This window comes from Oreochromis aureus, linkage group 7 (assembly GCF_013358895.1).
Source record: "Oreochromis aureus strain Israel breed Guangdong linkage group 7, ZZ_aureus, whole genome shotgun sequence".
NCBI lineage: Eukaryota > Metazoa > Chordata > Actinopteri > Cichliformes > Cichlidae > Oreochromis > Oreochromis aureus.
The window spans coordinates 45678301-45691879 of NC_052948.1; the positions used below are offsets into that span (position 1 = coordinate 45678301).

At 38.3% G+C, this 13579-nt stretch overlaps 1 protein-coding gene across 1 annotated transcript in view; it reads left to right on the plus strand.

Moving 5' to 3' along the window:
* The window catches only part of pappaa (pregnancy-associated plasma protein A, pappalysin 1a), a 94035-nt gene that overhangs the window by 38763 nt on the left and 41693 nt on the right, over window positions 1–13579 (plus strand). The window contains exon 10 of the mRNA XM_039615829.1: window positions 498–694. Coding sequence (XP_039471763.1) covers window positions 498–694 — 197 coding nt within the window. The remainder of the gene's footprint in view (window positions 1–497; window positions 695–13579) is intronic.

A 13579-nucleotide genomic window follows, 5' to 3' on the forward strand; every position in this document is an offset into this window, starting at 1 on the left:
TCCCTGCTCAGTTCCCCTCTCCTCCACTCCATAAGCTTTCAGTTCCAGCCCCAAACTCCGGGTGGGATGTCTGGAAAAAATACTGCTGTATCTTACTTTACCCATTGACCTTGCCCCACACCACCCCCTCCATTTTCTGTGCTTGTCTGTTTTGCTCTCATTTCTCATCTTTGCTTTCTTTCTCTTTTATTCTTTCTTAATATTTTTTGCCCCTTCTGCCCTTAAAAATCATCACATCACAACTTATACATCTATATACGCCTTATAATTTGATTCTTACTCCTTTTATCCCTTACATTCATCTCTTGCCTTTATCTGATCCCGTTTCTCTACTCATTCCAAATGAGGACATGCTCAACAAGAGAGATGGGTGGCGGTGAGAGATATGTTTAAGATGAACCACACTGATATCTTTGATGCACTCAGTCCTTCTGTTTAAGAAGTTATTTTTATCGCACAGATAACTTATTTAAAGTGTGTTGTGTTTTCAAATGCAGAGGAGCCAAGCATGTGCTACTACTATGACGGTGATGGGGTATGCGAGGATTTTGAGCGAGAGACAGGTGTGAGAGACTGTGGCCTCTATACCCCCAGTGGTTTCCTGGACCAGTGGGCTTCCTCTATTGAAGTTTCCCATGAAGAAAAGCCCTATTGTTCTGGTGAAGTTGCTGCTGGATATCCCGCTGTGACTAAGGTAAGGCCAGACCTGTCTTCTCCTACCAATACCAGTTAAAGTTACCATCATTTAACAAAATTGCTTAATTTGTCACACCAGAGGTTAACATATATTTTAAATAAATTAAGATTATAAATGTCATCATGTATCATGCAATCAATCATAAAAAAGAGGTCTTTGAATCTATGATTCTTATGACTGTTGCTTCCTTATTCATACTGTTAAATGCACACAGTGCAGAAGACTGTGCAACACTTAAAAAAAAAAAAAGCGAAATTTTTTTGCCGGCTAATTGGTAATATCAGGACTTTTAATTAGATGTCTCCCAAACTGCGTGTACAGGTTTTCTGCTCTCATTAAAGTAATGCTTATAGAAGAAGCATACGAAGCCACTGACTTTACTTAAGGCTGCTTGCTGCCTTGATGTGTTTCTTTAGAGGCAGGAAAGGGGCTGACTACCTAAATAGAATGATTTACTTTATGGGGGCTTTTTCCCCCCTAAACGGAGGTCGGCCCTTACAGTGTGTGCATACAGACATGTGTCCTCACAACATAAGTGATACAAGCACGCACACACACACACACACACACACACACACACACACACACACACACACACACACACACACACACACACACACACACACACAAAGCTTCGGACACACACAAATGCATTAGCCTCAATCCTACTTAATCCCCTTTCCCTAATATGGATGGTGAAAGATAAGACATGTTGTTGATGTATGTTATCTCTTTTTTAAGCCATATTTTATTTTTTGAGGTAATTATTTTGTCATTTTCTCACAAAAAAACATTCAGCTAGTAGGTAAGTTGCACTGGTGACATCACTTTATTGTTAAATGCTATAGTGATAAATATACTTTACACTTTGCTTTGTCCTGAAAGACTTTACACCTCTACACAAACTGTGCTCTCTCTTCTGAGGTGTATAATGCTGCATGTGTGTGTTGTTGGTAGAGCTTGTTCCTACTGCTGATGATGCATTTTTACAAAGCCAATGAACTAGTTTTTCTTGAACAGCTGTGGTTAAGGTGCCTTGCTCAAACAGGGGTAGGAGATTAACCATCACTTAACTGACAGTTAATGCATTTGATATTTATATTGCACAACCTCTGCTTGAATATTAAAAAAAACAAACAAAAAAACCCCAGAGTTTGTTCCAACCAACAACATCGCAGCTGTTTTATTTTCTGAGGGAAACGAGACACCAGTGGAACATGTCCATATAACCATAGAGGAAGGATTTCTACTGTGAAGGACACATTGTTCATTCAAAAAACACTTCTACTGTGAAGAACAAACTGTTCCCCAAGGGTTATATGTGATGACATCACCTCATTATAAGGCCACTGAAATACAAGCGCCTATGCATGTGTGGAAATATGCAAACACAGGTTAACAAAACACAACGATCTTGTCACTGTCTGTCTCTGCTCTGTCCATCTCTCCCTTACATTCTCACATAGTCTTATTTATACAATGAGCTGAAAATCATATATATTCAAATCACCAGTGTTTATGTAAATTGATTTGTTTTTCAACTTTTCAACACATCAAAATTTTCTCAAATTGTATTTTAACTTTAAATGAAACTGATTATTCTGTGTTCTTCTGGCTTTAAGCATATGTGCAGTAACAGCTAAAATATATGATTGCTAATAGGGGTTTATTTGAACAAAAAAGAAAGAAAGATAACATATCTTGGCTTCCAATAACTGAGTTAAAATCCTCTCCAGGCTGTTTTCCTAAGCAGTTGTGCAATTGAACGTGTGTGGCATTGCTGACTGCACTGGAGGCTCATGCCTCAGATGAAGCATGTAAAGACTGGTTGTGAAGATGAAGACCAGGCAGTAGGTCTGTCTTTGTTAATACAGTTTAAATGTGACCATGTTAGAACAACATGTAATGCAACACAGTCACCAGTTGCAAAACACTGGCTTTGAAGATTTTACCTATTTCGAAGGAACTTTCGCCAGTGTCCAGCCATTTGGTATTTTAATTGCTGTTTTTGCTCGTAATCGCCCTTAATGCCAAGCAACAATTTACCATAGAGTGCATTAGTCATTCTTCAGGCATCTGGATCTAATTCCCTATCTTCTAGTTTAGAAGTTTCCTGAGTGACTTTGAATATTTGCTGGTGGAAAGCCTTTTTAGTCAAAAAACAGTTGTGGAAGTTCTGCCAAGTTCCAGGTAACGTTAAGATGACGGTGATCAATGTGAAAAGTTAAACAATCGCAAAACAGTTCTATGACTTCAATTTTACCATTACACTAAAGGTTGACTCCTTCCTGTAGTAGTTCTAGCACTCCCATTATGTTGTAATTATTTCTGAAAGGCAATGAGCCTTCATTTTGTAGAACAGACTGATGTTACAGGGAGTCAGATCTGCTGAGTAAGGCAAGTGGTGAGCCACAATTGTGTTTGTGTGGTCAAGAAAACTTCTTTTTGCTGTTACATGGTAGACCATAACACGTGCTACAGTGCAGGTTCTTTCAGCCAAAATGTTCAGTTTTGGACATACCAGGATGTTAATGTCTGCAGCCCTGACAGCGTGGACCAATAATAGCATGTTACTGATAGTGTTCCTGGTGTGATATGTCTTGTTTTCATTAAAAGCTTACAGGCTATTCCAGTGAACACTGCTGTTTGATCACTGGGTCACGGAGCCAACTATAGTCACCAGTTGTAATCATCAAGATGAAGGCTGGGTCAGTTTTACTAAAGAATTTCTGTGCTTTAAGCACGAGTTTGCAAATTGCAAATGTGCACATAACAGTTTTCAAATCTGGACTTTAAGGGCATGATCAAAAAGGTTTTCGAAGTGCTGGAAACTGTGTCAGTTTGTTTTCCTTTCTCTGGAGAGACAGAAAAACAAGAGAAGATGTTAGGCCAGTCATTGTTTGCTTTACCTGAATCTACTACTACACTGTAAACTGACACATATGGAGGTGAGTCACAGTGTATCTGGGTTCAATACTGTGCCTGAAATGTCCTTTAAAAATAAACTCCAGTGAAAGTTAAGAGGATTTAAACTATTCCAACTAATAGAAATGGCTAAAGTTACCTCGCTTACACAGATGCAAACAAAAACAGTGATTTGCTAATCCCATAAACCCATATTTTATTCATAATAGGACATATTTAGCATTTAAACAGAGACATTTTACAATTTCATGAACAATATTTGCTCAGTTTGAATTTGACATCACCTGGCTCTCTTGTAATGTCTGAAAAACAAATTGGGACAGGGGAACAAAAACTGAAAAAGTAAGTAGTACTAAAGATGATTTCTATCTCTGGCTGGTATTGAGTCATGGGAGAAACCCCCACCCCAAAAAATGACCCAAGACTTTTGAGCAACTAGAATCCAAAATGAGATAACAACAGGACAACATTCCTCTCTGAGTCCAGCAGCTGGTCTCCTCAGTCCCCAGATGTTTACAGTGTTGTTAAAAGGAGCGGGGGTGCTACATAGTGGTAAACAACACCCTGTCTTAAGTTTTTTGAAATGTGTTGCTGCCAACAAATTTAGCTAACATTTTCTAATAAAATGGTAAAACTTCTCAGTTTAAACATTTGTTATGTTTTCTGTCTTCTATTGTAAATAAAATATGGTTTTAAGAGATTTGCAAATCATTGCGTTTACATTTCATACAGCGTCCCAACATTTTTTGGAACTGGGTTTGTAAATGTGCTTGTTGCTACTCATGTCTTAAAATAGTTTTTTTTTCTAATTTCTTTTTCTTTTTCTTGCTTTTTGAAGTCACTAAAGTACACGTCTTTTTAAGAAACAAGTACGAAGAGCATTTACTGACCGTGAATAATAATAGAAGCTACAGTGGCCACTAGACACTTACTCTCTTTTTCATTCATCCAATCTTTGTACACTTCATTGTACACCACACTGAAGTTGGGTTTCTCTCAAATAAGCAGAAAGATTCTTATGCACGACCTGATCACTAATAGCGATACAACAGCAGCCTTCCCTTCCTGTTGCGGACCTTCTATTTAGGATAACATTTTGATCTCAGTCAACCACACTCCGGAGACAATGCCATTACCATGACACAAAGCCAAAATAACTTCTCTGCTGGAGTTAGTGTCTGGTTAACCACTAGCATTTATTCCATAATATGTACCATGTCTCTTGGTGTACTGGTCTGTGTGTGTGTGTATGTGTGTATGTGTGTTTATGTGTGAAAGTGAAAAAAGTTGCAAACTGAGGCCCAGAAAGAGGTTAAGTTAAGTTAAGTTAAAAAGGAGAATGCAAAGAAAAGCATTACAGGGTCCAGGGACACAACGAGACACCTAAACATCTCAATTCAGTGGAATTCAATTTGATTTATATAGCACCAATTCACAACAACAGTTGCATCACGGCACGTTGTATTGGAAAATTGTAAAGTAAAGACCCTATAATATGAAAGAGAAACCCCAACATTGACCAACAACACAACCCTGTATAAGCAAACACTTGGTGAGAGTGGGAAGGAAAACCTCCCTTTTAACAGGAAGAAACTTTCAGCAGAACCAGGTGCAGGGATGGAGAGCCATCTCCTGTGACCACTTGGCAGTGAGGGGAAAGTAATAAGAACAGAGAGAGACAGGAGAAAAGGCAAATCAAGAGACAGAGACAGAGTTTAATAATTGCTAATGATTAAATACAGTAGTGGTGTATAAACACACATGGGGTGACTTCTCCAGTTGTCCCATGCGTCATCAGTCTCCACTCTTCTTTCCAAAACACTGTGCAAATAATCCTGTGCTAGCTGCATTCATTAAGGTTTTGTTGTATAAAGTAATGCATGGTCATGCCTTTTTAATGGTCAAGTAATTCTTTGAAAATTCATTTCAATTCTTTGTCAATTAATTCAGCATACCGAGGACATAACAAGAGTGGTGAAAGGTGGGCAACTTGATAAGTCAAGCCAGGGTTTCTCAATCCAAGTGCGCTCCAAGTGTGTTCAAATGAAATGGATGGCACTGGCAACATATAATCAATCAGAAACATGGATATGTCTAAAGTGAGCAGAGTGGCTGGTTTTACAAAGAAAAAAAAAGTATCAAGAGATCAAACACATAAAAGCTAAAAGCAAGACAGCTGCTGCAGACAAATTAGCACCGTGAGTGTGCATAACAGGAAAAATGCAATGTAGCAGTTTAACATGAAAAGCATTCAGTTTAAGCGTTTTTGTCAGTAACACCAGAAAAGTGGCAAAATATAAGTAAAGTCTAGGCTGTGTGAAGCTAAGAAAGAAAGCCAGAAAAAATAATGACAATGCAAGCTGACAGACTTATCAATATCACAACTGTACTATAAAGAGATGGGAGAAACACTCAGATTACAGTTGTTATTCATGTCTTATACCAGTGGTTTAATACCTGAAGTAAATAAGAGCAAGTAAATAACTTAAATAAATAAACAGGGTTCAGAAGTACGCTGAGCCTGCAACCAAATTATGTCCACAAGTATAACAGTATAAATATAAAATACACTGTTATACCTGTATTTTTACTAATGAATTCTAATTATGCTGTATTATAAAATTAATGTTCTAAGATTGTTTATCAAGGCTTTTAGAATCAGTATCCTTAATTAATCTCAAATGGAGAGATTGATTTGTTAAAGTTACTCAAAGTATAAATATGAAAGAGAAAATTATAAACTCTATATAAAAAAATAATTAAAAATAAGGTGCTCCATTTCAGGTAATCATTTGCTGTCTAAAAGCAACATGTCTTACTGATGCTCATCAGGAACGACAAAGAACAACAAACTTCAGACCCTCTTTGTATTCTTGCACTGAGATCTGATGGATCTGGTGACCCTACTCTCTTGAGAATACGTCTCTAAGCTCAAACATAAGCGGCTCTGGAGCGGGGTTGGTCTGCATAAATTACCATGGCTATCCAATCTGGTAAGAAGCGAGCCGCCTCTGTAATACAGAAAACCCAGGGTTAAATCTTAAGGGTTTTTTTTTAGTTAAGTTAACTTGATAAACCCAAATCCCGAACTGTAGTACATGCCTCTTATTCAGGACAATCCTAAAGTGTAATGAACTCTGTGTGTTTATGGGTATTTGTTGCTGTTGGGGGTAGGGGAAGTAGATAGCACATCATTTCCTTCAGATCCAGTAAACAACTGCTGTATTGGCTTTGTGTATCAGGTCTGTTTGATGTCTAAAGACTGTGTTGATTCTGTGGGAGAGAGAGCAAGGCGGGCAACAGTGATTGGTATCTTTACGGATGCAAGAAAGCAGCAACAGCACAAGACGGCACTTGAGCAGAAAGAGAAAGAGATCGCATATCTGCACGATTCTCAAATGCTGTGCACTGGTCTAAGAGAGAGCCGGTGTGTGTGTGTTTTTGTGTTTAGGAGGTGTATACAGATATATTGTATACTTTTGCTGTATCATAATCATCTTGATACACCAGTGCAAAACCAAGGAGAAAGATGAATGACGCTCCAACATGGAACCACTAGGAGTAATTCTTCAACACGAAAATGAATGTTGCAAAGAGTCATTAACAAAATCTGCCAGTCTGAATAAAATACAGCAGTTTAGTGGCCTGTGCTCCTCCTCATACAATGCAAATGTGATATTTATACGTTTTGCTTTCGGTAATAAAGTCTTTGAATTCTTGCACTACCCTGTTTAGTTATGTACTATTGTAGAGACTTTTTGCGCTTGAATGAAAGAGTGGTTACATTAAAAATGAAGGAAATGATATATAAAGATAATTGCCTAAATTACAGATGAAATAATGTAAGGTGGCAGAAACTCAAATGACAAATGACAGATGGGGTTTAAGGTTATAAATGGGGGTAAAGCAATCTGGAAACTAACTCAGCCAAAAGTCATACTGCATTCAAAAGAAAATACATCAGTGAATAAAAAAAATTATTTTGAAAGCTGAAAATGGTCCAACACCACTCTTACTGGCCATTCCCACATTAAAATGTCCTCAAATGAATAGTTCGATCCAATCAAAATACCACCAGAAAGTGTATGAAGTTAACATTAATGGCAAAATAAAAAATAAAAATGTCATTATTATCATTATTGTTGCCATTAACTTTTTAGCCAGGTTGAATAGTTTGTGTGTGTGTGTGTGTGTGTGTGTGTGTGTGTGTGTGTGTGTGTGTGTGTGTGTGTGTGTGTTGTCATATTGTGAACCTAATGCAACATTTGTAGACATCAAATATAGTATACCTGTACAATGACATAACTTCAAGCTTATGTAAATGATTCAGAGACAAGACAGAAACACATCGGCTAACACACACACACACACACCACATACTCACGCACACACAGTGCCGACTCCATAACAGGATTATAGGGCAGGTCCATAGGGGCCTTAAATGTACTACTGCTCTCTTTGTGGAGCAGAACATAATGTTCCCCCGCTACCACACTGTGGAATATGGTGAGCCAGCTCTACTTGCTCTAGGGGAAATGGAGCTGAGAATTGGCCCTAGCAACTGACCTTTGTCTGTGCGTGTGTGCCTGTGTGTGTGTGTGTGTGTGTGTGTGTGTACCCATGTGTGCCTCCATTCATGTGTACAACCTCCTTGTCTTCGTGTACATGTGTGTAAATGACTTTGTGTTTGCGTAGGTGCATTTAGACTTTCAGCTTAAAAAAAGGCAAACCAGGTGATTTCTCCAGAGAGTGCTGCTGCCCAGGTAATCTCTGATGCAACTCCCAGGAACCTCTTGAGAACACTAATCTTAATTATACATAAGCACCAGAAGGGATAACATTTTACAACCCTAACCCTGCTTATATACAAAGTTCGCCCATCTTGAGAAAGATGTAAAACAAACATATGTGGATGAGGTCTGGATTAAATAACCCCTACCACATTCATCTTTGCGTAAATGCTTTAGAGGGAAGCGAGAGGCAGAAGGAGGCACTGTAAAAGAACTTATTTCTGTCTAGTAAAACCAGGAAACAATAACTGGCCCCGTTCTGTCCTCCCAAAAAAAGCAGCCAGCATGTGTTTGTGCACTTAAGTGGAGGATACATGCCTACTGTATACAGGCTACTGCAGCGCATACATACATGTTTACACATTCTTTCCTCTATATACATGCAAACAAATACACTGGCAAACTTACACCTACTACTACACTAGCTAAAACACACACACACACACACACACACACACACACACACACACACACACACACACACACACACACACACACACACACACACACATACATAGAGTACCCACAAAAACAAAAGTTCATACAGTAGCTGAGCTGTTGCTTTCACCAGTTCAGGAAGGCCAATCTGGCACGGTCTCTTTCACCAACATGCCCCACAAACCACACAGTCCTCATCAGGCAGGGTGCCAGTGACATAAGCGTGCGGTATCATTAAAAAGAAACCTCTGGGGTGGCATTTTTTTTCTCCCTTTTACTTTTCCACTTTCAGTTATTATTGTGGTTCCATTTTTTTTATGGCACTGATGACCCCCCCATAAGATTTTCAAGCTGTTAATATGCAGGGTTTTAGCACAGTTTTATTATACAGAGGGGTCTATAACTGAGGGACATTCTCCTCAGGCCCATCTGTTTTCAACTTGCTGGCATTGTATGCTCAACAATCCCTATACATTAGTTTGTGGTCTATGCTCCCTACCACCCAGTCACTGCATCATTGCACCACTTACTAACTTTTACAGCCCCACTCTCAGTAGGCCATGGAAGTTACATGTTATTAGCCTTGGACCAATGGGACGGTGAGCTTCAGTAGGTATGGGCGGGTCTTGGTGACAGGACATTACCTCACACATCAGGCTCTCACCAGCATTCCAGTAAACCCTGGGATGGTGCTTGGAAACTCATACTAGTTTCTCTCTGTTTCTCTTTCTCTCTGTTGTCACAAATGCCTCACAGATGCTGACTTCTGCTTCCAATGTGCAGACTTCACACTGGTATATAAAATGTGCCTTTTGAAAAATGCAACGGAGAACTGAATAAATTTAAAAAAAAAAAAAACAATGATATGATGGTGCAGTAGCTGCAGGGGTTAGCATCAGGAAATGGACCCTGGGTTTGATTCCACTGACCAGCTGGGGCCTTGTTTGTGGAGTTGTGTCTGCCTGTATTGTCTTTGGGTACTCTGGTTTCTACTCATAGTACAATAACATGCATGTTAGGTTAACTGGTGATTCTGAAATGGTGGTAGGTATGGATGTGAGTGTGAATGGTAGTCTGTTTGTGTTGGCCCTGTGACAGAATGGCAATCAGGCCACGGTGTACCACATCTTTTGCCTTATGACAGATGGAAGAAGCTCCAGTAACCTAGTAACTCTAAACCGGATAACTGGTGAAGAAATTGGATATACACATGGATGGACGGGCTTTTTGGAAGGAAGCTAAGACAAACTAGTGTAGAATGAGGCGCTGTGAGTAATTAAATATATTCTTTCAAAAGTTCTCTTGGTGAGGCTGTGGCTCCAGTGGCTCATCTACCAATTTGGAGGGTCAATACACCCCTGACTCCTGCACTCCACATGCTGAAGTATTCTTGGGTAAGATACCGAACCCCAACTTAACCCTGATCCATCCATTGAAGTGTGAGTGACTCTGTGAATCTTAGACAGCACTTATACGTATATGAATAAAGCACTATATGAATATATGTGATTGCATGGGTGAGGAAGTAGAAAGTGCTTTAAGTGCTGAATTGAGTAAAACGGTGTTATATAAGTACCAGTCCTTTTACCAAAAATGTCATCCTAATTTTATAGAGTCCAAAATTTTTCGAAATACAGAAAAATGCAAAACAATTTGAAGCCTTGTCCACATCAATATGAATATTTTGATAAAGGTAGCTTTTTGTACACATCCACATGTAAACCCCTTCCAGGGGGGAGATTTGCTAAAAGTCCATTTCTGAGTTTACATGTGGAAAACAAAGATGCTGTGTAGCAATGTTAAAGTGTTAAAGTTCTCTTTGTTTTTTTGTTTTTTGTTTTTTTACATCAGACTGTGACACGTATCTTTTTTGTAGGCTTCTGACTGACCAGTATTTCCATATGGTTAGGGTTATATTCTCTTTGCCATAGTCATGGCATTGTGGTTTTTGTGGTCCCATGCAGATAATTTTCAAAATGAAAGCAGAAACCCATTTTAAAAAATAAACTTTTACTTATGGACATAGCCTAAGTCACTACCTTGTTTTATAGAGTTTTAAAGTCAGGTGCTGGCCTGCAAGCCACTTTACAACCCACTTCCACCTGCTGTTATGCTGTGTCTGACTTCAGTATCAGACATAGCATCACACTGTCAAATCTGTTGACGCTGTTCTGTTGTAGGGGTCTTGTTGCTGCTTTCCTTGAATGCATTAAACACTCATAAGTGCCTTATATTCTCCATTTTTTTGAGTGGGTGGCCATACCACTCAATTTATGAATTATTGTACTACAAATGTGAAAAAAGTGGTAAAAGATAGTTTAAGATGTATGTACTAATATCAATAACTAAACCTTTAATACCTATATATGAAAGGCTTAGTTCACTTGGACCACAAATGATCTGTCCAAGATATTCATTAGAAATGTTAGCTAAAACAGTAATACATTTAACTTCTGACAAATGGATGTAGCATTTATAGCATTTATAATAAGATAGCATATACATTTGAAAACTGGCAGTCACTGATTAAATTCATTCATTAAACATTTCAATGTGAAGGTCCTTGAGCTGACTATTGTCACAGTGTTGAGCTAAATAAATAAAACTGAACTAAATTGGATTGCTTTTTAATCCCCTGTAGATTCACTGTAATGCTTTGTTTAATGCAGAGTAGAAAAAAATGAGACTAGAGTTTCAGGAAAGTCCTGAACGCTCTTGGGACATTCTCCAATTTTTGAAAGATGTGGAAAAGAGCTTTGCAGGGCCTCCCAAAACTGGGATATAAATCTTTCAAGAACATATAGCTCATAGCTGTAAGTTTTTCTATGAGATTTACTGAACTGCATTCAAGGCATTTTTAATAGTTTTTTATTATTTATATATTTTTTAAAATCTGTAGGTTTCAACATCAGGTGGGTTTAGACTGTATATGCCGTGTGATGTGTTTGTTTGCGTATGAACAGATATATATATTTGTATTTGTATATGGATAAGTGTTTTGTGCACAGAGGTGATCTAACGTCTCCCTGGCACCAGCCGAAAGGCTTATTGTTGTTATATTATGCTATTAGAGCCATTATTGTTATCATCATTACTGTACCTTTGCTAAGAGACCCTCTTGCCATTTCCTACTGTTTATATTGTGCTTTATGACTTTAGTCGATTTTTTTTTTTCATTGCAGACAGTATTTTTAGAGTAATGAGTCTGACAGTTGAACTCTCTCATTCTCATCACATTTATCTGCTTTGGTTTCCCCTTGGCTTAAGTCACTTAGCTCTCCTTTTATCCAAAGTGGTGATTTACAAACACCAGTTTGTGTCTGCAGTTCTGTTGTCTGCCAGTCTGACTAGCCAGCTGGTAAATATTAAGACCATGTGTGTAACCATGTGTATGTGTGCGTTTGTATTTTGATGTAAAGGACTTGAACTCATCTCCAGTGTTGCTATTTATTCAAGAAAAGCAACAGTTTGTATAGTTTCAGAATGACATTTAACCATTTGACTTTCTCAAATAACAATCTCCATTTACATGCATTAAATTTGAATTTGATGATTGAGGTTTTGAAGGAAAATAATGTCAACCAGATCTTTGTGTTTAAGGATCCAGAGGACTGCATCTTATAAATAGCTAGTAAATTATGTATGTGACACTAATACCATTTGCATTTCCACACTCAAATCCTATTCGGTGATTTACTACATACAATATTAGGAGCAGACTCATTAAGCAGTATCCCTTTTAATTTGGTCTTATTGTACTCAGCTGATGGATTAAAACTAAAGGCTTTCTTTTAATAACTTTCTTCTTTGGGAGGCAGAATATTAAGAAAAAGAATTTTAAAAGGGAATGACAAGAGAAGCTAACTTTAATTTGTCAATAATATTTTCAATACTAGAGTCATGCAGAGGTGTATTGCAGATGTTAGTGAAGAAGCACCTTGCCTAGTTGGTTGAAGATGGTTTCATGTATAAATAACTATATATTCTGAATCTGCAGATTCCCATCCCTCTGTCCTACCACCCTTCCTTTTGCCTCCCTTGGGTACTTACTCTTGAGAATGCATTGATTCCTGTCCCTGTACAATATCTGTTTGTAGCACAAATGTGACACAATAATTTTTGAACAAGGTCTGAAGCAGTAAATGTTTCTTTCAAGTTTGATATCTACAGACATTGACTCCACCATGTTTGAGTTGCTGTGGTGTGATTTAGATCAGCGGTCTCCAACCCCCGGGCCTCGGACCGGACCTGGTACCGGGCCGCGAGAGTTGAGGCTCAGGTGTGAAATGTATGGTTTTCAGGGGTTTTTTTGTTATCGTTTTTATCGTTAACTCGGTTTTCCTGGGTCTTTTCACGTGTGTTATGAATAAATCTTCTTTTTTTCGGTACCGGTACTAGTTTTATTTTGTCGGATTTATCTGCGACATCTTAAAGGCCGGTCCGTGAAAATATTGTTGGGCATAAACCGGTCCGTGAGGCAAAAAAGGTTGGGGACTGCTGATTTAGATCATGAGCTGTTTTTCTTTCTCCCCATGCTTTTCACTTCTCATCATTCTGATACAAGTTGATCTAGGTTTAAATTCCCCAGATTTACAAACTGAGCAGGTTCTTTTTAATATTTTGTAAGATATAGATTTTCTGGCAAAGTTGAATCTTCTTCTTGAGGGTAACCAGTGGTTTTAAACCCGCTACATTGACATTCATGAAAGTGAGTCCCTCCTCAATAGTT